Here is a 26,378-nt window from a genome sequence, read left to right as displayed (position 1 = left end):
GTGTCCGGCACTCATGAACAGCCGTAGTGCCTTAGTTTTATTTATTTAATTATTTATATAGTGCACACATAATACCACGCTTTACAGAGAGCATTTAAACTTTCACATCAGTCCCTGCCCCCAGTGAAGCTTATAATCTATATTCCCTATCACTTGTGTACACGCACATTAATTTGAGGGTTAATTTTGTTGGGAGCCAATTAACCTACCAGTATATCTTTGGATGGTGGGAGGAAACCGGAGTACCCGGAGGAAACCCACACAAGCAGGAGGAGAATATACAAACTCCCCAAACGTTTACACGTTTTTTTTCTTCTCGCACCTCATGAGAGTGCGATCAGATATCTGTGATAAGTTGCCGGCTGGTTGCCCAAAAACAATTGAGTAACTCAAAGGCCCATACACACAAGATGATGATATTGCTGAACAAGTTCCCTTCAACTTTCCAGTGGACTCCTGGACAAACGATATTATGCAGACACACTGAACGATATGACGAACGATGAACGATCTAGCTAGAGTCTAGTAATATGCAGCTTTTTGTGAACGACATAGCCAAAATAGAGCTGCATGTTCAGACAACAGAAACCATCGTTTACGACCCACAGACGATATTTTGAGCAATATCTTTAGAAGGGCCAAAATGAACGATATTTTATCAAGCCGTCGCCCAGTGTGTACCAACCTTTTAGACTCAGACTTTAATAACCTCCCCCCAAGATTCTTGTTCCATATAGTGCTAGGTGTATGAGGACACATCTGTTATACCCCTTTCACATCGCACTTTTAAAACGGTATATTGCCGTTTTTTTCCCATTTTAAAACATTTAAGGCTGCAATGTGAAAGTGCCAAAGTTGATTTACCGGTTAATGTTAACTGGTATTTCAACACGGTTAAAAAGCAGAGTCCTACACGTTTTAAAGCCGTTTTTTAGGCAGTGTGAATGGCTCTATTTCAATGGCTTGAAACGTGTCCCTTGGGGGTTAAACGGGTTGAATGTTTGAATGGTATTAAATGATTTTTAAAACGGTTTTCACCTCAAGGCTCAGACCCGTTTTAAAGTCCCATTTAAGAATACCGTGTCATTACCCATTTCTGCAATGTGAAAGCAGGATAACTGTACCGGGCAGAATTCTATCCAGGTTGTTACTTTGTTTTTATGCCGTTGTAATTCTAAAAAAGTATATACCGTCTTCTAATATAGACGGGTAAAACGCAGTGTGTGTGTTTGATGGAAGGGTTTCATTTAGGACAGTTCCAATCTGAGCGGGGAATCTGCAGAAATGTCACTTTGGTTAGGATTACTGCAAATTGTGTATTATGTCTGATTTACAATGACCGTGCTTAACGAACTCTTTACACGGTTAATTTTGACAAAAGATAATTATGTATTAAAGGGTTAACTGCGGCACTGTCTGACCTTTTTCCCATGGCTGTTAGGAGACCTGTTTAATTTGAAAATATTTCCTTCTATCTTTCTGCTTAACTGTTCTTTCACGTCAGTCTGAAGGCGCTGACTTATGTGTGTGTATACACGTATGTATATATGCGTATTTAAATATATACTTCTGCCCGGTAATGTCCATCTACTGTATATTAATAATTTTGAAATGTAGCGAGAGACAGAGACCCTGTTAAAGCAAACAAATGCTTCCCCTTCATACACGTCATACTTCATCACTAGATAAACTCCAGATCGACCTCTCAGCCGCCCCCTCATTCCTTTTCCCCCCTGGAACTCCCTGACTTGACAGACCTCAACATGGAGCTGCATGTACAGACGACAATAGATATCGTTAACGACACTGATCGTGCACACTGGACGATATGAGCGATATATCATTAACAGTATCATTATCGTTCATATTGTTAACAATCTGTTGTCTAGTGTGTGTGTGTAAAGGGCTTTATCAAAAGGGCAAAATGTAATAGGGTGAGAGAATCAGAAAGTGAGAGATTTGGTAAGACATCTCCATTTTTTTTAAGCGGCAATCATTTACACTGCAAAATCAAACTGTTTATTTGCAGTTTAAATGATTGCCGCTTTAAAAAACTGGAGATGTCTTACCAAATCTCTCACCCTATTACATTTCAAAGTGTCTTCACCAGGTTACACACGGTATCCCGGTGGTGATCAAATCAATTATCACAATACCAGCAGCAAAGTCCCGATGGTCAAAATCCGAACGGACGTTGTACCCAACAGTGTAGCTACCTTATAGCGCTGAGGTCAGTTCCTAACCAGACATTCTCTGTGTGGAGTTTGTCTTTTCTCCCACTGCGTCCCAGGGTTTCCTGGTAGGTCATTTTGTCTTCTGACAAAATCTAACCCTAGTTTGTGTTTGTGCAAGCTTGTGTGTTGGGAACTCTAAATGATGATGATCCTCCTCCTCATAGTTCACCACCATTCTTATTATAAGATATACATACTAATGCAACCATTGGCTATCGTTCTGTAGCTACAGGCGTCATAGCACAGTGGGAATACAGACAGATGTTGGCAGGTGGAGACATGAATTTGAAAGTTGATTTGCCTTAGAGGTTTAGCACCCATTGCTTATCTGGCACCCTGCTCAGTGCTACTTCTGCCCATATGAGGATTGCGCTATGTATGGAATGGGACTGTCACGCCTGATCTTAGTTATTAACCCTGAGTGTTAAGTCTTGGCCACATACATCAATGTAGATGAGGGCCCAAGTCACACAGCTCTGCTGGCAATTACTGTATAGACATTTGTGCCGCAACGCCAACACGGGAAAGTTAACACAAGGAAACTACTGTGGACTCGTATTGTAACAACATAGCCTGTATGGTGTTAATACTAGTCCCAGCACCAATGGAGTTAATGTCCAGCGCTGGACACTCAGAGTTGAGAAGCATTTTAAAAAGGAATTAAATGTTGTGAAATGCATCTCTATAATGTAGTGGGAGGTGTCAGGCAGTTACTGCGCAGGAGTTCCTATACCCTAAGTAAGCCCATTCAGTGTGCACAGGATGTGCAACTTCTATACACGTTGTGACTGCCTGGAGGAGAAAAGTCAACAGGCCACAATGGGTTGGCAAAATATGATGCGGATGGTGTAATGGTTAGCATTACTGCCTCACAGCACTGAGGTCATGGGTTCGATCCCCACCATGGCTCTTAACTGTGTGGAGTTTGTATATTCTCCCCGTGCTTGCGTGGGTTTACTCCGGGTACTGCGGTTTCCTCCCACAATCCAAAAATATACAGATAGTTTAATTGGCTTCCAACAAAATTAACCCTAGAATGTCTGTGTGTGTGTACATGTGGTAGGGAATATAGATTGTAAGCTCCACTGGGGCAGGGACTGATGTGAATGTTCAAATATTCTCTGTAAAGTGCTGCGGAATATGTATGCGCTATATAAGAAACTGTTAATAAATAAATAATAATACCGGTTGGTCAGGCCAAAGTTGGAGCTGACAGTGTATGGTGACCTTGACTGCACCAGTCCACGCTGTTACAGAGACACTTCAGCATTCCTGAGCAACTTTCACTACCTGCTCCGCAAGTTGTCACTCATCCACTGCCACACAGACTGCTCTCTACTTATTCTCTAACCTTTCCAGTATTGCAAATAATAATTCTATTTACAGGTCGGTGCAGTGTACAATGCTCACCCGTTTGCTGATTGCACCGTGCATGTTTTCTGCCCATGCTCCAGTACTTAAGGCCCCCATACACTAGCCGATTTTGGTCAGATTTCAGCCAGATCAGTCGGATCTGGCCGAAATCGGACCAAAATCGGCTAGTTTTGATGTCCCCTCAGATCCGATGCGCGGTCCCGTGCGCATCGGATCTGCGTCGGGTGGTCGGACCTGCTGCACGTCCGACCACCCGACTTGGGACCTAGTGGGGCGGCGAGGCGGTAGAGGGAGCAGGGGGGGCTGGGGACGCTGCGGGGGACACAGGCGGCATAGAGCCGGGCAGGGGGAGCCGGCGGGAGCTGTCAGTATTGAATAAAAACAAAAAAGCCCATACAATGCATGGGCGGCCTGTGATTTACTGAGCGCTCTCTCAGCCAGTCAGCAATTGGCTGAGAGAGCGCTCAGCCAATCACAGGCTGCCCATTCATTGTATAGGCTTTTTTTTTCTAGCACTGACAGCTCCCGCCGGCCCCCCCTGCTCCTTCTACCGCCTCGCCGCACAGACGCTGTCCCCCGCAGCGTCCCCAGCAGCGGGGGACACAGACGTGTCCCCCGCAGCGTCCCCAGCCCCCCTGCTCCCACCTCTGTAGCCCTCCCCCCCCCTGCTCCCCGGGTTTTTTACATGTGATAAATCAAGACGATTTATCACATGTAAAAAATGGCACATCAAGTGCCAATCTAATCAAGCTCTCCCGGGGAGCAGCCGGGGAAGCTCAGGGGGAAGTCGGGGGCGACTTGTCCTAAGGACAAGTCGCCCTAGTGTATGGGGGCCTTTACCATCTGCACCAACTCCTCTGTCCTTTACTTCATTTACATGCATGTATATGACCTATAATTGTCATATTTCACCCTTCCTGGAAAACGTGAACTGTGTGGGGTCCTGAGGACCGAGTTTGAGAACCCCTGATGTAGACGTCCAATAAGTGTACATCAATGCTGACACGGTCATTAATTGTAACGCAAGTGTCGCACACCCAATACATGCACTGTAATGCTTTCTGGATCTTTTCTGCAATTCCCTTTATGCTCCGAGACGAAGACTTGGGAAATAGAATCTGGTGTCTGCTTGGCTCTCCTGGTACAGTCAGGTTGCGCTGTGGATGTTGAATGGCGCTTGTTGCTATCTTTAATATACATATATATTTCCACCGCTGCTTAGATTTATATGTAGCAACCTTTTATTCCGCTAGCAAAATAGTTTCCATGACGATAAACCTACCAGGGTTATTTGAGAAAACAGGTTTGTAAATCACTTCTGAAGCTGCAGGTCAGCCCGTCTCTGACCCTTCCACAACAACCTTAAGGCGCAGTCGCTTCATTATTTGTAGTAACTACAGTATCATTTGGTACTCTTTACCTAGAAGGGCGCCCGTCGTGGTGATCGCGGGTACATTTATGTGTGGCCGCGACGCGACCGACGCGATGCCCGCGATTTCCCATTGAAATCCATGTTAAACATGGAAATCGCGTCGGTCGCGTCGCGGCCGTCCATAAATGTACCCGCGATGCCCGCGACGCGATGCTCCCGATTTGCCATAGGAATCAATGTTAAAAGGCCCGATGGACACGATTTTACTGTTAAATGCCTCAATGGACCCGATTTGGCCATAGGAATCAATGTTAAATGGGCCACAGAGCCCAAATAAGCACAATTAACCCTTAAATGTCCCCCCAAATTTTTAACGCCACCCCACGATCCACGCCAACCCGAAGCGTGGCGAGCGCAGCGAGCCCGCGAGGGGCGGCGGTACGCGTCCTCCGACCTTTTCATGCCCTACTATCCACGTCGGCGTGGAGTTGAGAATAGAATAGTGTGGCGAGCACAGCGGATACCTTCACAGTTATACGCGTCCCCTCGCGGGCTTCACAGGTGTCCGTGGCGACGCGGTCACCTGTGAAGCACGCGAGGGGACGCGTCTACCTGTGAAGGTATAACGCGTCCCCACGCGGGGCTCGCTGCGCTCGCCACGCTTCGGGCTCGGTGGCTCGCTGCGCTCGCCACACTATTCTATTCTCAACTCCACGCCGACGTGGATAGTAGGGCATGAAAAGGTCGGAGGACGCGTACCGCCGCCCCTCGCGGGCTCGCTGCGCTCGCCACGCTTCGGGTTGGCGTGGATCGTGGGGTGGCGTTAAAAATTTGGGGGGACATTTAAGTGTTAATTCTGCCTATTTGGGCTCTGTGGCCCATTTAACATTGATTCCTATGGGCAAATCGCGGGCATTGAGGCATTTAACATGAAAATCGCGCTCAATCAGCCTTTTTAACATTGTTCCCTATGGGAAAATCGCGGTCATCGCGGGTAGCAGATTTTTATGTACCCGCGATTTACCCGCGATGACTGCGATTTTTACCCCCGACGCCCGCGATTTCAATCGCTGGCGCCCTTCTAGGTAAAGAGTACCTATCATTTTTATGGAGAACATTTTATGCTTTCTAAACTTTGTTGCACTTTTTCTTCCGGACCAGCCTGATGTGCGCAGGGATTATCCAAACTCAGACTGTGTTCTGATGGGGTCTGAATTCCTGTGACACATGAAAGGGTCAACATGCATTTTTCATGTCGCCGCCGTCAAAAAAAAGGGGGGGCGGCCACTGTTGTCACTGAAGGGGGTGGGCCCTGCCGCCCCGAAGGCTCTGCACTGCCGGGGAAGCGCCGGGCATTGCTATCTACTGAGGCGCCGGGCTTCCCAGGTACCACCAGAGGAGTAGGAGGCAGGCTGTTTTAGCGGGGCGCTGCCAGAGGGGCAGGGCGCATTTTGCCCTTTTAAAAATCGGGCAGGACGCTAAAACAGCCTAGCGGGAACACTAATACTGGGAGTAATTCTGAGTTGGGTTCAAAGCAAGAAAGAAGCAGATAATTTGGTAATACTGTGTTGCACTGTGGGATTGGGGGCAGATTTAAAATGTGCGGAGAGATATAAATTGGGAGGGGACTCAGATTTAAATTAGTATTTACCCTGCAAGCTAAAATAATACATGTATATAGCAGCATGGTTTGTCTAGGTGTGAAGTTGACCCGCTTGTGATGGAAATAAAGTGTATAATCATGCGTTTGTGTTTTGATCCTGTAAAGTGTATGTATGACTCATTAAACCTCTCACAGTTAAGATGATAATGAAGTACCGTTAAGCTTTTCCTACAGTACTTGCCGTATAACTGGTGCGGAGTTTACTTAAATGTTTCTGTTTAGAATCAGTGTGATATGGAGACACGATTGGAATGCACTCAGCAAACAATTGCGCGTTTTAATCTGAGTGTAGATCAATGTGTCGACAGCCAATAGAACATTTCATAGGGTCAACATGCAGTGGGCGTATAGGTCGATAAATACAGAAAGGCGACACAGTCAAAAGTTTGACATACTGTAGGACTTGAAAAAAAATAAAAAAATTGTCATTTTTTTTTCAACGTGTAAGCCAAATCAGTTGAACCGTGTATTCTTACGGTTCGCTTCGGTCAAGGTGCGCCCTCTGCTACCGCTGGTAAATTGTTCCCTCTCCCCTGGTCACATGGGTGAAAGTTCTGCACCGATTATTCCTTTGCAGTTGGACAGAGCTACAAAAGTTGTTTGTCTGAGATATTCAGTTATTGTTAACCCCATCAATGAGAGTTGTGTTGCTATCAGGTTAAGATTCATTGTGTCAGCCTTCGGGTGTATCCTAATATCATAATAGGAAAATGGCTGAACACAAGACATTGTCCAGCCCTGTGAATACTCCTTTGAGGGCGATGCAATAGATTAAATGCAAACTGACATTCTGATATCACAAAGCTGTTATTTTTCCCAGCGCACTAATGATGTAACAGTCATTTTGTATAATGAATAGTTTGTTGTGTGGGTGAGACATGGCAGGTGTTTAATACTGACAAGCAGGTTTGCAGACAGTAACCATTGAATGTATTTATTAACAGTTTCTTATATAGCGCACACATATTCTGTAGAGCTTTACAGAGAATATTTGAACACTCACATTAGTCCCTGCCCCAGTGGAGCTTACAATCTATATTCCCTACCACATGCACACACAGACATTCTAGGGTTCATTTTGTTGGGAGCGAATTAACCTACAAGTATATTTTTGGATTGTGGGAGGAAACAGGAGCACCCGGAGGAAACCCGCACAAGTACAGGGAGAATATACAAACTCTGCACAGTTTGGGCTATGGTGGGAATCAAACCCATGACCTCAGTGCTGTGAGGCAGTAATGCTATCCAGCACACCATCCGTATGTTTGGTTATCTCTATACTCAGAACAATTGGACACTCTCTTGCTATCTGGGGTAGCTCCAGACGTGAGGCTGCAGTGCAGTCCAAAATTAAAATATGGAAGCCGCACCAACTGCCACTGGCCGGCAGTAGGTGTGGTTCTCCTTTCTGAACCTCCTGGAGCTGCCACTGGTTGCTATGGGCAACACCTCCACTTACTGTCTTTATAGAATTTTCCCCTTAGGGTATTATTGGAGCATACACTATTTTACAGTAGGTCTCCAATTTTTAATACAAATGCAATACAACTTTTATCTAGGAACATTACTAATAGGTATTGTCTGCTTGGATTGAGTAGTAATGCCCTGCAACTATAATGGTGTAGCTGATTTGACTATTATTAAGCAGGGGGGAGATGAACAAAACCTTGAAAAGAGATAGAGTGGATGGAGATAAAGTATCAGCCAATTAGCTTCTAACTGCCATGTTACAAGCTGTGTTTGAAAACAGACAGGAGCTGGTTCTTTAGGGCAGATTTATTAAGCTTGGTGAAGTGATAAAGTGGCCGGTGACAAGTTTATCACTTCATCAGGTTTAATATATCTGTCCCTCTATCTCTCTCCAGTTTATCACTAAGGGAGAGATGTACAAAAAGAAAATGCAGACAAAAACCCGTTTTTCAGGCTTTGGCCGCGTTTCCCATATGTACTAATCCCCAGATAGTGCAAAGCCCTATAGAAGCCTATGGCTTTCTTTCTGCATCCGTTCTGTAGATGGATCCGATTGGATCCCTCGGCTCAGGTTCTCCCGGGGCTTAAACCCATAAGTGTGGATATCACAAAGGACTTCTCTTATCGGGAGTGTTGTCCTTTGTGATAACTCATTGCATATGTAGTACATATGCCATTAATACCCCTTTCACACCAGCCTGAATTCCTGGGTTGGCCTCGGGAACAACCCCTGACTAGCGCTGGTGTGCAAGGTTCCCGTGAAAGTTTACCAAGAAATCAACTCTGCTAGATAGTAGGGTTGCTCTTAGGACCAGCCCGGGATACAGGCTGGTGTGAAAGGTTTGCTTCCAGTGGTGGGTGGCTGGGTCTGGGCAGCTAGTGGTGGGTCCAGACTGTGGGGATTCGGGCAGCGGCAGCTGGACACTCGTATCGCTATTTACCGGGCAGTGGGACGGGAAGCGCTGCTGGATTTGAAGAGTGGCCCGACCCTCTCAGCCTAGCAGCGTCCTGCCAGTCTTTTCAAAATGTTTTCAAATTCTCCCACCCCGCTGCCCGGCAAATAGCGCTACAAGCGCCCAGCCGCAGCCGCAGCTGCCGATTCCCCACAGTCTGGACCTCGCCACTCACGGCCTGGACCTTTGAAAGGGTAAATGTGTCCCAGGCTTGCCACCTCTCCTTGCACGAAGCCAAGAACTGAAATGAACCGTTCTTGACCTAGTCGCTGCATTTGAGGGCAAGCACTGACCACTTGTATAGTGACCACTACTAATGTGGGGACTTCTCTTTGACGTCTATGATCCCCAGTCGGCAGTATAGTGCTGTTAGAGGCAACATTTGTAAATGTCGTTTTGTTTATGTGCTTACTGATGATTCATGGTGGTTATCCTTGGTTTAGTGTTTGCAGTGTGTGTGACAGCAGTGGCATTGTCTCTGGGTTCTCTCTCTGGTGCAAAGTGTATCCCAAAGGAGCCAGGTCACCACTGTGCTTGTTGCTAGGTAACCTAGAGACCAGCTAAACACTACTCCGGAGTTGCAGCAATCTGCTGTGTACTCCACACCTAAATATAACCCGACTGCAACATTAACATCGCCTGTTTTGTCGTATTTACTGGATCATGGTTGTAAATATGACAAGATCCTGGGCAGCAATCCCTGTTGGCTTTTAAGACTTTCACAAATGGTCAGATGGGTGAGAGGCCCTGACCTGCGAGGGTGCATTCTGTGATACTTTATAGAAAGCAAATGAGGGACGGCCCCCTGGTCTTTGTGCATTTATTTATGCCTATTATATATTGCACACAAGTCTATAGATTTGCTCCTATTTTTGCCCTGAAGTGATTGTTTTGTTTGGCAGGACAGGCTGGCGTAGCTGGTGGGTGTCGCTTCACTCTTTGTAAGCAGCTAAGGCCCAGGTGAGGCTATATTCGTGTTCATTCTCTCACCCTTGCATCTTTCAAAAGCCATGCAGTTCCTCTTCTCTGCATGGGGTGTGTCTCTACATTCGGGTGCTTCTAGCACAGTGCAGACTGTATATTAGTTCTGAAATACAGAAATGCAGCACAGAGAAGATCTGCACCCCGGGCAGGCAAAAGGAACTGTATGAGTTTTGGAAGATGTAAAGTGCAAGAATGATCCAACTGTCTGTTAGGAAAAATCTGAGACGTATTGTGAGTGACCGGATGCTGCACTTGTGATCCCAGCGCTGTGTCCAAGGTTGCAGCTAGGGATCAAACTCGCAGATGGCCAGCTGATTAAAGACCCCCATACACTATGTCATTTCTCCAAGGGAAGAAGCCGGTTACGATCCCCGTTGAACCGCCCAGCAGCTTCCCATCTGGCAGGATCGCATGTGGTTTCATATCATATGCTGTCCTTTTGCATACGATATATCACATGCGATCCCAGCATGAAGTTATCCAAATAATCCTTAGTGCTGCCCTTGTAATCTCCGGCAATGCGCACAGGGCCACACATTTGATCGGTATCTGAGCTAAAACAAATGCGCTTTGATACTTTTTCACATTTTAAATTGCACTCGTGTATGGGCACCTTAAGCCTCAGCTTACTCAGGGTGGTCGTCACAGGATACATTGCGAGGCCAGGAAGTATGCATCATTGACACTCCCAGAACACAGGTGCGACACTCCCCCATCAGCTTTCCCTTCCTCCGCACCCCCCATGCAAACACTTTTTCCTGTCAATCAGAAGGGGGGTTGCGTACAATTACTCAGGACCTGTCCTGCGCCCGTGCACATTTTATTCGCCGCGTACTGCTGAACCCGTTCTTTCTACTGATTCCGCCATCTTGTATTACAGAACATCCACAAACCTCGGTCAGTCACCAGTAATTACCCCAGACAACAAAAATGAGTTATTGCCAGCTACTGACAGGTCCAGGTGTTCCTGACTAATTTCTGTGCGCTGATTCCAAATCATTTCATTTGTGGAAAATAGCAAACACTATATAAAACATGTACCACGTAAACGTTAGCGAGGTCTATAACGGAAACCCTGATGTGTTGGGTAAGTGCAAATTCAGATTTGGAATCGGCACGCCCAGATTAGCATTGAACACCAAGGTGTCAATTTACTAAGATGGGAGTTCTGTTGAAGATGGGATGTTGCCCATAGCGATACCGCCGCCGCGGGGCTGTGCGTCGGATGCGGCAAAACATGGTGCGATTTTTATTTAATTATTTTATCTTTTTTATAGTCAAAATCGATAGGCAAAATCGACCCGTGTGTACACACCATTACGGTATACGTCGTGTGTTTTTATGGATGCTAGCCAGGTAGAATCTCTACCACCTGCAAGCTAGCACACCACTATCCTCTGCTTTCAGCCGGTTTCATTTATGCACCTGGAATCTCAATGCTGAGACATAATGACCTATTCATAACTTGTATATCCTTCACCTAGCGGCCAAATCTCCGGACAGAAGGCCGTCTTACTGTGCAATCTGCTCTACTGAAAGGTTACCAGCTGGAGTTTTCTGGCCAGTCTTTTTCATTTTCTAACAGCTGTATCTCCATACACGGAACACCGTCCGTCAGGTCTATACGTCACCTTGGTTACATAAAAGCTTTTACCTTTTTAACAAGTATTTTTTATGAGTGTCTTACATTGTCCCCGACACGCAATGCGCGGGCCCGTCCCATTTGTAGAATGCTGTATTTCTGATTGTATTAAAGTAATGTTTAATAATAATAATTTAGCAGCATTATATAGTAGTATTTAAACTTCATCTCCATTGTAAATAAAACCTAAACTGAAATCTGAGCCCTGTGAGATCAACTTTTAAGTGTGAATTGTTATAGAAAGATGACCAGGCCTTGTCATTGGGGATGTTATATACTGCCACTCATGGGTATTCAGATTTTAGGAAAGATAGAACCTTCTGAATGCTTGATTGAAAAATAAATTGCTTTCCTTTACCACTCTGATCATTAATTATGTCCTATTAGCCCCCTAAAATGTCTAATACCCCTTTCACACCTTTATGCCTGGTACACACCAGGACTACTAGGGCCCGATCCCCTCAATTTAGATCCAATTCCGACCAATTGGATGTAGATTGTGTGGTGATTGGGCCCTTTTCTGTCCTGGTGTGGACCGATACCGATCCGATGCGCGGGTCGGTCGTTATTCAGATCCTACCTGCTGCAGGTAGGATCTGAATAACGACCATACTGCCGGGTGCGGGTCGCCATTGGATCGGACCCGCTCACGGTGCACATCATGAGCGGGTCGTGCCCCCCCCCCGCATCATCGTGAGCGGGTCTGAAGAAACACTGGCGACCCGCTCACAATGTGCATCGTGAGCGGGTCGTCGTGGTGTGTACCCTACATAAGCCTTTGTTCGATCACTCTGTGTCACAGTTGCTAAATCCCTGTTGTACCACACTCTGCATCCGGGCAATTCCTAGTTTGTCACCTTCACGGTTCAGCCAATCAGCAACTTCAAAAGGTAACCTGGGTCTTAGCTTTCAGACTCCATTGTATTCAGGTCAGGCCGATGTTCGACTCTGGGTTGAAGGCCCTGGATAGACCAAGTTAATGACCCTTTCACACCGAATTAGGACCCAGGTTTTCCCGGAAATATTTTGGGTCAGCGAATCAGTGTGAAAGCTAAACAACTGAAGTTGGGCAGTACGGACGGTGTAATGGTTAGCATTACTGCCTCACAGCACTGAGGTCATGAGTTCGATCCCCACCATGGCCATAACTGTGCTGAGTTTGTATATTCTCCCCGTGCTTGCGCGGGTTTCCTCCGGGTACTCCGGTTTCCTCCCACAATCCAAAAATATACAGGTAGGTTAATTGGCTCCCAACAAATTAACACTAGAATGTCTGTGTGTGCGTGTACATGTGGTAGGGAATATAGATTGTAAGCTCCACTGGGGCAGGGACTGATGTGAATGTTCAAACATTCTCTGTAAAGCGCTGCGGGATATGTGTGCGCTATATAAGAAACTGTTAATAAATAAATAAGTGATAACCTTTCTGGGCAACATATGTTTATCCATATTCCAAGCCGATATCAGATGTTAGCTTTTAGGAACTTGAATATGTGTTGGCTTGACCACAAAGAAAATATTTTTGGTATTGCAGATCTATCCCTTTAAACAAAATGACAGCAGCCTCTCAGTCGGACTGTGGCTTCTGGGCCGTGCATATGCCCAGAACCGGTCCTGCGCACGCACAGCCACCCCACCATCGGAGGTGTAAGTAAACCATCTAGTTTACTTACATCTATAAATCATGGCTAGCTTCCATATTTGCTGTGTAACTATTGGCACGTTATCAAGTCCAGGTTGTTTGTCATCAGAGTTGGGGCGTGGAGAACTTTGGCCATTAATCCATCTAATGCTTTCTGTACAAATAGACTTCTTACCACTGCAGCTTACAGCTCTCATTGTATAAGAGCTCCTTCTAGAAGGCACCTGATGGTTCCCAGGCTCAGTAAGCAATCTGCCCAGGCTTCCTCATCGAACACCACCGACCCCTCCCCAACCCTACCCGAGTTACTAAAAAATAATGTGGATCTCTTAAAATATCTGTCACCCAGTTCTAGAATCCATTTGCATGTTTCACCAACTGTCTCTTAAGGTGCCCATACACAAGTGCGGTTCAGCTCCCAGACTCTGTCCTCAAGTCACCCGAACTGTCCAGGTTTTCAGTAAACTCATGCTTGGGCGCTGTGGACTTAATTAGTACCTCAATCAGTTAGATTTAATAGCTTGTTCTGGGCCATGGTTATTCTTAAAACCTGGCAGATTGGGTGCCCCGAGGACTGAATTTGGGAGCCTTTGTCCTAGATTGTAGAATAATAAGGGGCTGGCCAGACCAGGTTGCCCAGGAGTATATTTTGTTCTAAGCCTTGGATATTTGTTCTCCGTGAGTTATAGTTTGTTTGTATCTTGGTTTATGTGCATAGGAGGGAGCAGTGTTTGCATCTAGAAATAGCAGGTCCTCGCCTCTACCCTGTTTTTCTTGTCACTGACATTACAATCTGCAGCACAGAGATCGGTGTGTACTAGGGACTGGAAAGGCCGTCGTTGGGTTGTGCGCATGCGCAGAACCATTTTCTGCGCATGTCTGTATGCAGTGAGCGAGTGAGCTGTGCAAGAAGTCTGGTCGCCGAGTGCTCGCTCCTGGCCTTCCGAGCAGGGGGTGTAGAGGGGCGATGTGGCCTGATCAGGGTCATTACCATATGCGCACGCCCTGCGCTTCATGTGCGTGTGGAAATGCGGCCGTGACATGCGTGCGGGGGGGCTGACAGTTGACTTAACAGGGTCTCAACTGCCGCCCATATCCCTGCTTTTCTTCACTCATATGTACGAGTGTTCTAGACCATTCGTGCATGGGCGTGCGCTTTTCACATCATTCGATGGTCGCTGACCATTGAATCATGGGGGATGTTCTCACAGGCATCCGAATGAACGTTCACATAAAACATCCGTTCGCATGCCGATGCAAATGGGCGGCGTGGGCGATCCATTCGCTAGGCGCGGTTTGGTACACGGGTCAGAGCGAAGCGATCTGAAAAGGGCCTTAGTGGGTAACGTCACTCTTAACATTGCAGTGCCCCTTGAAGTTGAATTACTGCATGTTGGCATCCTAGAACCGATATTTCTGCAGCAGAATGAAAGACCATAGAGGCAGGAGGGCATTTCCCCCAGGTCAAGGTGAGCGCAAAACCAATGCTTGATCCCTATACCACTGGTTCTCAAACTTTCTAGGCACCCTAGAGTATCAACGTTTTTTGTATGGAACCCCTAGTAGAAAAGTTTTTTTATTTTTTATAGCACCCCATGTAGTAGTTTTTTTATTTTATTGGTAAATTTGGAGAATTTTGGAGAAACCCCCCCCCCCCCCCCCCCCATTAAATTTAGATTATTTGGCCTGTTATTCCTTATGTTCAGTTACGCGGTAGGGGACGGGATTGTGCTTCTATTTGTCCAAATGTTTTGTTGATGGCAGCTACTACCACTGGTTTTGCCTATCACTTAGACCATAAATTAATTGGTCATGGACCACCATCCGGAGGCACCGATGCAAGAGGCTTACGGCACCCTAGGATGCCTAGGCACACAGTTTGTGAACCACTACCCCCTATACAATGTTTGGGCTGGAAGCTGGATTGGATCTGTTCATTGCTCTTAAAAATAACAATTGCCCATTGACTTCAATGCTGGTTTAAAACGGTCCACAATGGGCCCACAGTGTTTGAATACAAGAACCTGGACTTACTGACTTGTGTTTGCCATCAACCGTTTTCCAAACTAAGCGCCGTAGCACCCTGGAGTGCCTTGAATAATTTGTGGTTAGTGTAGTAGGTAAAACCAGTCCTGTGGCTTCCGATCATAGCATATATGAACAAACAGAAGTGAGAGAGCCCTTCTGGGGCATCCACCGCTTCCATCTGGTGGGGTGAGCCGAGTATTTGTATCCGGACCGAGTGTTTGACTCATTTATGCTGTCTTTATGACTTCTGTGATATGAAATAAAATCCTGTTTCCAAATGAGTTTATGTGCTGTCTGCAGAGTCCAGTGGATAAAGAAACCTTTTGAGGAATATAAGACTGAACGTCTTGGTCAGTGTTGTTTCTTAGAAGCCCAGAATTTGTGGCCTTCTAGTCCTCTATAGAAGTTGTTTTAAAGAAACCTTTATATGAATGTTCCTCACCACCTGAGGTGAGTTCATACCACCAATTTATTTTGGTGGGTCGTAAGGAATGCTTATGTGAAAATTAATCATATGATTTTTCTCACTTCCCTTTTTCTTGAGACGAAGGGACATCACACAAAGGGGCGTTGAGGAAGAGGTGGACTGGACAGTGCCTGTGAGAGAATCCATTTGCTTCTACTATTCTGTTGTTTGGGGGGGGCAGGGGACTAGTATCCCCAGTGCAGTGGTTTTCAAACTCGGTCCTCTGGAATTATTTATTATTTATTTATTAACAGTTTCTTATATAGCGCACACATATTACGCAGCGCTTTACAGAGAATATTTTTTTTTTCTTTTATACTTTATTAATTTTCTTGCATATAAATATATCATGAAACATATCATAATACACCGTCAAAAACATATAAAAACATTTACATTATTAGCAATTATCAGTTTAGCCATACTCTTTACAATTTTCACACATATTTTGTCCCTTATCCCCATTTTATTAAACATTTCAACTATTGAGTTTCTGGCCCTATCGTGACCCTCTAAGATTATTTTAGAAGGGGTGTTCTCCTAGGCATATCATGAAACATATCATAATACACCGTCGAAAACATATATACACATTTACATTGTTAGCAATTATTAGTTTAGCCACACTCTTTACAATTTTCACACATATTTTGTCCCTTATCCCTATTTTATTAAATCTTTCAACTATTGGGTTTCTGGCCCTATCGTGACCCTCTAAGGTTATTTTAGAAGGGGTGTTCTCCTAGGCATATCATGAAACATAACATAGTGCACCGTCAAAAAGCATATAAAAACATTTACATTATTAGCAATTATCAGTTTAGAGAAACTCTTTACAATTTTCACAAATATTTTGTCCCTTATCCCTATTTTATTAGGCATTTCAACTATTGATTTTCTGACCCTATCGTGACTCTCTAAGGTTATTTTAGAAAGGGTGTTCTCCTAGGCGTATTGTCTCTGAACTATACCAAGTAGTTAGTTTTATTGCCTGCCTTAGTGATTCTTTTGTTACTGAGGTAAGGTTTTTAACATATGATAACCAGATGGAGAAGAATTTTCCTACTTTCTTTTCTTTGTTTAACGACATTTCAAGCCAGTCCATCTGAAACAGGTACGAGATGCGGGGTTCTAGTATGGTCAGACTTAAAGTATTATTTGAAACCCATTGAGATAAAATTGTCTTTCTAGCAGCGGCAAAAATTTTTGCCACGAAAATTTTTTGTCCCTGGGATAGGCTCTTTACTCTTACTTGGGTATATATGTCCCATAGGGCCCATTCTGGGGTAAGTGCCACGTTAATCTCATATTTGTTCTTTATATGGCTACTGATTGTCTGCCAAAAGGTATTTACCTCTGGGCATTGCCACATGCAATGCATTATGTCTGCGTCAGCCATTTTGCATTTAAAGCATGTTGAGTCTGATGTTAGACCCATCTGCCACCTTCTTTTCGGCGTGTAGTATGCCCGGTGCAGCAATTTATACTGCATCTCTGCATATGTTGCGGAGATTAAGGTTTTATTTAATCGTACAAAGGCTTTTAGAATCATTTGTGGTGTTGTGCCTGGAAGGTCGTTTGACCACTTTATAAATCCCGCATTCTCGTCCTCCACAGATATTTGTTTCTTAATATGTCTATATATCGATGAGGTTGCGATCGGTCTATTACCCGAACTCTTTATTAAGTTGTCTAGATTTTTTCCATTTCCAGCTACCAGTATTTTTCCGGTGGCACTCTGCACATAACTTCTTAACTGGAAGTATACAAACCTGGGTATCGATATATCGACATATTTTTCACACAATTCCTGATATGGCAATACAGCTGTACAACCTTCATTCATAACATGGTACAGTAATCTCATTCCCACTTTTTCATAACTTTTAATCAGTTTGCTATCCTGAAGAGTTGGTGCGTCTGTTACCGTGTTATAAAGTAAAGATTGGGATAGGGTATTATATGAGGATGTTCCCAATCTAGTGTGGGCAAGCCGCCATGCTTTACAAGTTGCCACTAATAGTAGGTTACTTGCCACCTTAGGTGGGAATTTTGACGGTTTCATATGTAACAGGCTTATCAATGGTATGCCCGGGCAAGAAGCCTGTTCTATAGCTAAATTTACATAGTTTTCCGTTGCATGTATCCAATCTGTAGCATATCTGAGATTTGCTGCCAATGTATAGCTCTTTATACATGGTAGGTTTATACCTCCCGATGAGGTTTGTTGCGTTAATTTATACATTGAGATTCGGGGCTTTTTTCCCTCCCATATAAATCTACTGATCGCCTTATTTAGTAACTGTATATCTGAATCTTTGATCAACACTGGCAATGTCTGTATGACATATAGTATACGAGGAAAGGATATCATCTTTACCAATTGACATCTTCCAATTACAGAGAATATTTTAACATTCACATCAGTCCCTGCCCCAGTGGAGCTTACAGTCTATATTCCCTACCACATGTACACGCACACACAGACATTCTAGGGTGAATTTTGTTGGAAGCCAATTAACCTATCTGTATATGTTTGGATTGTGGGAGGAAACCGGAGTACCCGGAGTAAACCCACGCAAGCACGGGGAGAATATACAAACTCCGCACAGTTAGAGCCATGGTGAGAATCGAACCCATGACCTCAGCGCCGTGAGACAGTAATGCTAACCATTACACCATCCGTGCTGCCCCACACAGTTCAAATTTTTCAGCTCAACCGACACGTGCACTTATTACCGACTGACACATTTTAAAAGATCCACAGGTGGAGCTAATTATTTCACTTGTGATTCTGTGTGGAGACTTGCAAAACATGCACCGTGTGGGGTCATGAGGACCGAGTTTGAGAACCTGTGCCCTAGTGTGCATTAGCGCTGCAGTTCAGGGTGCAGGAGGTGTCAATTATTATTTATTTTTGCTATCAGAAGTGAATCCTGTGCCTCGACAAAATAAATTATGCTAAGAATGACATAAAAGCAGAATTTTCTTAATTAGAAATTTAGAAAAAAATATTAAATTAAGCAACTTTTGTCCTTGGGGTACTGTGAAGAAAATTCTGATACTGTAGAGCAGACATGTACAAACTAAGGCCCTCCAGCTGTTGTGAAACTACAAGTCCCATCATGCCTTGCCACAGTTTTGCTATTATGGAATGTTAAAACGCAAGGCATGCTGGGATGTGTAGTTTCACAACAGCTGGAGGGCCACAGTTTGGACATGCCTGCTTTAGAGTGTCATGATTCATAAAAAGTTTGGAACCACTGGCTGGGTCTGTTCTGCTTCAATGATGTTAAATACAGTTGTGCTCAAATTACTGATCTGATGTCGGCGATATTGGGAGAAGCAACACCGATGTCTGTGACTTATTTAAATAACTTGAATGACTGTATGGAAAACAGATTGATGGCTTTATGTTACACATGGGGCCTCTCCTTTCTTCAGACGGTGGGAGAATAACCTGGCTCCATTCATTTGAATGGTCTATGTAAGCATACGCCCGATTTGTTTAATGCAAATATTCTTGTACAACAACAGCCTGATGAAAACGGGATCACTGTCTTATATCGGTGACCTGGGGGCATGACCGGGTCAGAGGTCTAAAAATAGGCCAGTAGTCCTATCCGCAGAGAATTACATCTCCCTACATTTGCTCATAGCCTGTGTGTGCCATTAGCATCAGATTACCGTGTGTGTGTGTGTGTATTTGTGTGTGCGTGTGTGTATGTATGTATGTATATTTCGCCTTATTTTGTAAAAATTACATATTGTCTGGGGAATATAATTGGCGCTATATGATTAAACAGCTGTAGACGTTCTGCAGAGAACATTAATCCTTTTGCTTGTGTCTCAGGGACAGAATGTGCTAATTACAATATGGTGTTTTCACTTCATTTTTATGGAATGTTCAATCAGAATTTGACACATTAAAACTGTATTCAATTAGGTGAGATTCCCTCCCCCCCCCCCCCCCCCCTCCATTTTTTTCTTTTCTTTTAGGACTAATGAGGATTTGTCCTATTCAATTGGAATAGGACGAATCCCCAAATAATTTTTCCACCTAGCAAGTGTACCATGCCGCCTCACTGCACTCGCCATGCTTTGGGCACAGTTATAGTATATTGTCACTCTATACCCACTTGGATAGGAGAGTGTGAAGAACCACCTTTTTTTCCCAAAAAACTGAAAAACTAATGTCAACCTTAAGCTTGTGTCAACCTGTCAGTGTGACCTAGGGTATGTCGATCATTCTTATGATCCGACCTAGTCACTCAACCATTAGTGGTCTCCGAGTTGGAGATCCGGGTATGCAGACACGGGTTAACACGTTCACACTGCAAAAAAACCTGTGTTAAAAGGCAAATTGCCAGGTAGAACTGCTTCACCCGGGAATTTGCCTTCGCAGGGAGAACAGAGTCCGGCGCTGCAGTCCCCGGCATTACAATGCTGCATAAATGCCATGTTGTTCACACCGGCAGTGTGAACACGGCATAACAAATACGGTTGAAGTCGCCATACAGATAAATGAAAACGGGCAGATTAGATGGGCCAAGAGGTTCTTGTCTGCCATAGAATTCTATGTTTATATGTTTTTAAAGTTTTTTTTTTTTGTCTTTTTTTTTTTGTACAATGAGTTACGGAACTTTGACTTACAAAGACGGAGACTGGGTATATTGGGTTACTACATCTGGTTACGTGTTTTCCTGCCTGGAACAACCACTGTATACTGTATACACTGTAAAAAAACATAGTGATACTGTGAAACATTCCTTCCTAAGTCATTGACAATACACTGTGATTGTCCAGGTAATATTTTATGTTCACACAATGTGAATTTCGTGGCATTCCATGTTCTATGGAACTACTGCAACCTTATATCCCTGCACATGTATTACATTGTCTTGGTGTCACCTGGTATCTGCCTTTACAGCATTTTCAATAGCGTAGCAATAGATAATGTTACAGTGCAGACACCAGATCACTGTATATTCTTAAGAAACCTACAAACCACTAAGCAGATGGTTAATGGTATTTCCTTGTGGGTGTAGGGTTTGCTTTATTTACTTTATTATTTCATAATTCAATCCTCGCATCATAATCTCTTGTGCCAAACATTGATACCTTTCTGCCCCAGCATTGGTTACTAGCAAGGCAGCATTTTGTCTATATCGTTCCCCATTGGTTACTAGCAAGGCAGCATTTTGTCTATATCGTTTCCCATTGGCCCCTCATGCTTTGTTGTATGCTCGCGCGCTTGTTCCTTGAATGGCACTATGATGCAATAGAGAAAACAGGAGGTTCCATGTTGAAGTGTTTTCCATGAAGCTTGTAGGAGGAGCTTGTTAGTGGTGGTGGTTTGGATTCACATTCAGACTATACGGCATGGCTGTATTTGTGGGATAATGATGCTTTGTATGCCTGTTTGGTTTGCATTCACACTGCCTGTATTCATATTGCTCACTGTAATCTTATTTATCTTTCCAGCTTCTTCTAGCGCTCTAGACTTGGTTCCCTCCGATACAAAGTTTGAAGGAATCCAAGGTGGAAAAATAACTCTAGACTGCAGGTTTACAACTGCACCTGATGATATTGGGACATTGGATATTGAATGGTTTTTAGTGGCAGCTGATGCCCAAAAAGCAGATCAGATGGTATGTACACCGCTATATGAATTGGACCGATTACCCTACGTATAATATTTAATGATTTCACCCAGGTGTCCATTATAGAGAGGGTGGACCCATGAGGTGCGGAAGTTTGTGTGAGACTGTTCGTGTTTCTAAAGCGGCAATCATTTACCAGGCCAAACCTGGTTGGTTTGGCTTTATTTATGATTGCTGCTTTCAAAATACACCCATTCTCGCACACACTCCCGCACCTTCGGCGTCTCTCCGCCTATTACATTCAGCCCATAATTTTATTCTACAGCCAACTTTTTATATGGGTAACTGCTGAGTACCGCTGCTCTTGTTCTGTATCCTGCAATCAGTAACTATGACATTGGCAGCTGTTACTGCTCAGTGCCACTTCTCTTGTTGTGTATACAGTTATCAGTAACTGTTGTTATACCCCAGGCACTCCTGTAGAAGTCAGATACATTGACTGGTGCACTCTCACGTGTGAAAGCTGGAAGCACATTTGAAATGGGCCCAAAACTTCAGCTTTTGGGGATAGTTTGCATAAAGGCGTATTCACTTTCATTCGTTTTATGGACAATCTGTCATTCGTTTTATGGACAATCTGATGGTGTAACACTTTTTTGTTAGAAACCTTAAAAAAAAATGATAGGCCCTTATTCTGGTTCACTCACAAATGCAAATTCCTTCTCAAATGGACAAAAACATGTGCATTGCTGGTGAGGTAGATGTAACATGTGCAGAGAGAGTTAGATTTGGGTGGGGTTTTACTTCAAAGTGAGATCTATATTGCAGTGTAAAAATAAATCAGTCAGTATTTTCCCTGCACAGAAACAAAATAACTCACCCAAATCTAATTATCTCTGCACATGTTACATCTGCCCCCCTGCAGTGCACATGGTTCACAATGTTCATCACATGTGGTGCATTTTATGACAAATAAAGATATTATTATTAATAATAATAACAATAATAATTTGTTGGGAGCCAATTAGCCTTCCAGTATATTTTTGGGATTGTGGGAGGAAACTGGAGTACACGGAGGAAACCCACGCAAGCACGCGGAGAATATACAAACTCCTCACCGTTTGGGCCATGGTGGGAATGGAACCCATGACTACTAATTAGTATCTTTATTGGCTGCTACCATTGTATTATGTTGGTCTCTTTAACATGGCTTTTGTTGCTCTTGTTTTCTGCAGATCATTAATTACAATAGAGATATAGTCTATCAGGACTATATGCCTCTGAAAGACCGGGTACACTTCGTGTCTTCTGACCCCAGAGAAGGCGACGCCTCTGTGGAGATCATTAACTTGCAGGAGTCAGACACCGGAACGTATCAGTGCAAGGTGAAGAAGCTGCCGGGATTCCAAATCAAGAAATTGCCTCTGGTCGTCTATAGTAAGTGTCCGGTCTCCTCATACTGTAACTGTGATAGAGACATGGGAATGGTTTCCCTCGTCCATCCTTTCCTCCATATGGAATTGATAAACAGGTCCCCGGGTACCACTTTTTTCCCAACGAGGTGCCCTCACTTACAGCAGTGGTCAAACCAATCCTGAAAGTCCTATGGGATCCCATACTGCTGGCACATACAGATTCCCACTGGCTCTTCAGCAACCCTGGTGGCAGTAATGACTGCAGACCAGAAAATACCCAGAATTCCCTCCGGGACACTATAATGGAGCAGTAATGAGATTTGCATCCTATATAATGGTAGAAATACAGAGATCTGTTACATATATTTGACAAGATATCATTTAGCCACCAGCAGCCACTTCACAGCGTCTCTGGTATGGTGTCCGAACACTACATGATATTAGAACCCACTCTGGGTCATACATTTGTGTATTGCTACATGATAATAGAACATACATTAATATCTGATTCACCTGGCGGCACCCCAGGATCCTTGAAAGTGGCATGATAAGGACCGGCATGACCCCAACTACTGATCCCATGCATGTCTCTCAGAACAGTGTTGCCAGCTGTTCACAACATAAATCCCCACTCACTCCCGGTTCACCTTGTTCTTATATTCCGCCCGAGATTGGCAGCAATGCGGGATGTCGGCTGAACGCAGACCTTTTTGTTTTTTAAGGGACAATCTCTTACAAGGCAAAACCATGTCCTGTAAGTGATTGCCCCCTAGTCAGATAGTCAGAGTTGGCCATAGCTGCTGAATTCTGAGGGCGTTACATCTCTCCCTCTGTGTCTAAACCCACCTTCCCATTCCCATTGTTGTCCCTCATGGGCCAGTTCTCGGCCCATTACTTGTCTCCTTCTACTCCTGCTCCCTGTGAGCTTACCCGTTCCTGTGGTGTCTGATACCATCTCTGTGTCTCTGGATTCACCTCTCTCTCTGATGCTTCCCTCTCTATAGTCTATCCTTGTTTGGTGTTGACTGTCTCGTCCAGGATGTCGCAATACTTTCCTGAAGCCAAAATAAACCCTTTTTCACTAACCAGTCTCATTCACCCCCCCCCCCCCCCCCCCACACACACACACACACGTGTCCATCTACAAAATCTGCCAGATTCACCTCCACTATATCTGAAGGCTTAGGACTTCTCTCATCCCTGTGGTTTAAAAGATTGAGCGTGTCTAGATTGACATCAACAAGTCGACACCTGATGGCTGGGAGTGTCAAAAGGGTTTTTTGTTAATTTTTATCCTTAAACATAACCCTTTCGCAGCTTAACTGTAAAAATCAGGAAAATAATGTTGACCTTTTTTGTCCACCTTTATTCAGCCATCTGGTACATTCCACCCAGACACCCTATCTTTTTACTCCTGTCCTAGTTCTACCTCTGTTGCGCCTGATTTTTCACCATCTCCCTGTCCCTCCCAGAATCCAATGCAAACTTCTTGTCTCCAATGTGACTAGTCCGACTAGCCTCCCAGCATTTAACTGTCCCCTTAAAACTTATTGAGGCCTACCAGTGGTCCCTCTAATCTCCAGTCTCTCCCCATCCCTGATCTCCTCACCTACTTTGTGTCCACCCATAGCTTTTTTTGTATTGTAAGCTGTCACAAGTAAGGCCCCTCTCCCTTCTGTAGCACCGTAGTTATGTTATCATGGATGTTCCTATATGTAACTATGCACTTTGTTGTGTTGCTTTAGAAATGAAATTTAATGATTGTGTCTTCTACAGTTAAGCCGGCAAGCACAAGGTGCTTCGTTGAAGGAAAGCAGGAGATTGGGAAAGACCTCTCTCTGAAATGTTTTTCCAAAGAAGGATCCTTGCCCCTCAGCTACAGCTGGCAGAAAATCAGTGGTCTGGAGAAGCTTCCAGCCACCGCAACATCCGGTACAAACTTCTTACTACTACTGACTGCTTGCATTCTGTGACATGAGGCCTAGCATTCATCTGTTGTCCCATTGTCTTTGGGTACTTTACTTAATAAACTTTTGCTTTACCTAGACCCATCCGGAAGCGTGCTATCTGTAAAGAATGCAACTCAGGAATACAGCGGCACGTACAAGTGCACGGCCCGGAACAGAGTAGGCAACGATGAGTGCCTCGTCATCCTCCGCGTTGTCCCTAGTAAGTATTTTATGTGTCAACTGGCATTTGTAGGAAGTCAGCAGGAAAAGGGCTTGATGGCAGGTATGTGCCACTGAGACTGCTGATGTGAGTGGTATAAATCCCAGACAGGGTTTGAAATGGGTGGTACGGTCCGGGTTTGGTATTCTTGTGTTGGTGTGCTACTAGCCATTCCCATACTACACACCAAGTTAATCGTCTCCTGAGCTGAGAGTTCAGGTGCAGTTCTGGAGTTGATTAAAATGGGGGAGCTGCCTGTGGGCAGGGTTGTTTTTGTGTGTGAAAGAAAGCAAGCTTAGAGAGAGCTGCTTCTGCTTGTGTCTGGGACCTGCCAACACAGAAACAGGGTGAGTGCCATGGTCTATGCCTGCCTGTTCTGAAGATAAAAGGGCAGAGACTCTGTGTTCAAGTTGAATGGAATGAAGTTTTCCTGTTGCTGCTGAAGAAAAGCTGGTTTTGTTTTGGACATAGGACGAGATGTATCAAATGGAAAATGCGGTAAAACCCCGGTTTTACCGCATTTTCCAATGTATCAAAAATGATACCGCACTGAAGGGTATCACCACCTTTGGGTGGCGATACCCTATAGAAGCCTATGGGCTTCTTTTCGCCGCCCGCCGACGCAAACCCGCCGCCTCGCCGACCCCCCCCTCTGGCTTACCTTCCTGAAGGGTCTTCCTGGACCCCGGAAGGTAAGCCCTGCCTCCCCCTAGTGAAGCAGCCGGACATCCTTCCGGCTGCAGGGGGGAGGAGGAAGCGCCGGGGACAGCATGCATAGCTGTCCCCGGCGTGAGGGGAGAGCGTGGCGGCAGGGAGGTGACGGAGACCCCCCCGCACACCACATTCCAGGTATCGCGGGGGGCCTCCGTCACCGCGATGCCAGCCACATATGTTAGTACATATGCGGCGGGGGGGCGGCGATGTATTTTAATACATCCCGCCCTTAATGTGCTCCTGATAAGCCCCCTGTTAATTTGCTTATTAATAAAACCCTATCTTCCTGCAACCTATTTCGTTTGGGCCTACCTGTCTTTGAGCCAAGATCTCACACATTGTACAGAAGTAGTCCGGAGATGTTTTAGTAATAGAACATTTTGATATTTGGACGAAACACGTTCTTGAAGTTCTAGAATGCGCTTATTGCGTTCGGTAAAGGCGAGTGGTTTATGGCCTGTTAACATCGTAAAGTAGGCTTAGAATTCTGAGGGATTGGTGCTCGGTAAAGGCTGCAGAGATGACCTCTGGTCCGGAAAGTACTGTAGTCTGGGAGACTTCAAGCTGCAAAGTTTACAAGCAGGGTAGACGTGCAGAGCAACCATAAGAGATACTATACTCCGGTAAGTTATTGTAATATTATATGTTT

At 44.7% G+C, this 26,378-nt stretch overlaps 1 protein-coding gene across 2 annotated transcripts in view; it reads left to right on the top strand.

Annotated features, from left to right (window-relative positions):
- The window catches only part of CXADR (CXADR cell adhesion molecule), a 56,939-nt gene that overhangs the window by 8,303 nt on the left and 22,258 nt on the right, over positions 1 to 26,378 (top strand). For both annotated transcript variants that reach the window (XM_083171889.1, XM_083171888.1), the window contains exons 2-5: positions 21,313 to 21,479; positions 22,667 to 22,868; positions 24,623 to 24,778; positions 24,893 to 25,015. In XM_083171889.1, coding sequence (XP_083028015.1) covers positions 21,313 to 21,479; positions 22,667 to 22,868; positions 24,623 to 24,778; positions 24,893 to 25,015 — 648 coding nt within the window. The remainder of the gene's footprint in view (positions 1 to 21,312; positions 21,480 to 22,666; positions 22,869 to 24,622; positions 24,779 to 24,892; positions 25,016 to 26,378) is intronic.

Source organism: Crinia signifera, chromosome 2 (assembly GCF_055691185.1).
Source record: "Crinia signifera chromosome 2, ASM5569118v1, whole genome shotgun sequence".
In the NCBI taxonomy this organism is placed as follows: Eukaryota; Metazoa; Chordata; class Amphibia; order Anura; family Myobatrachidae; genus Crinia; species Crinia signifera.
The sequence above is the reverse complement of the archived record's forward strand: the minus strand, read 5'-3'. Positions and strand labels throughout refer to the sequence as shown.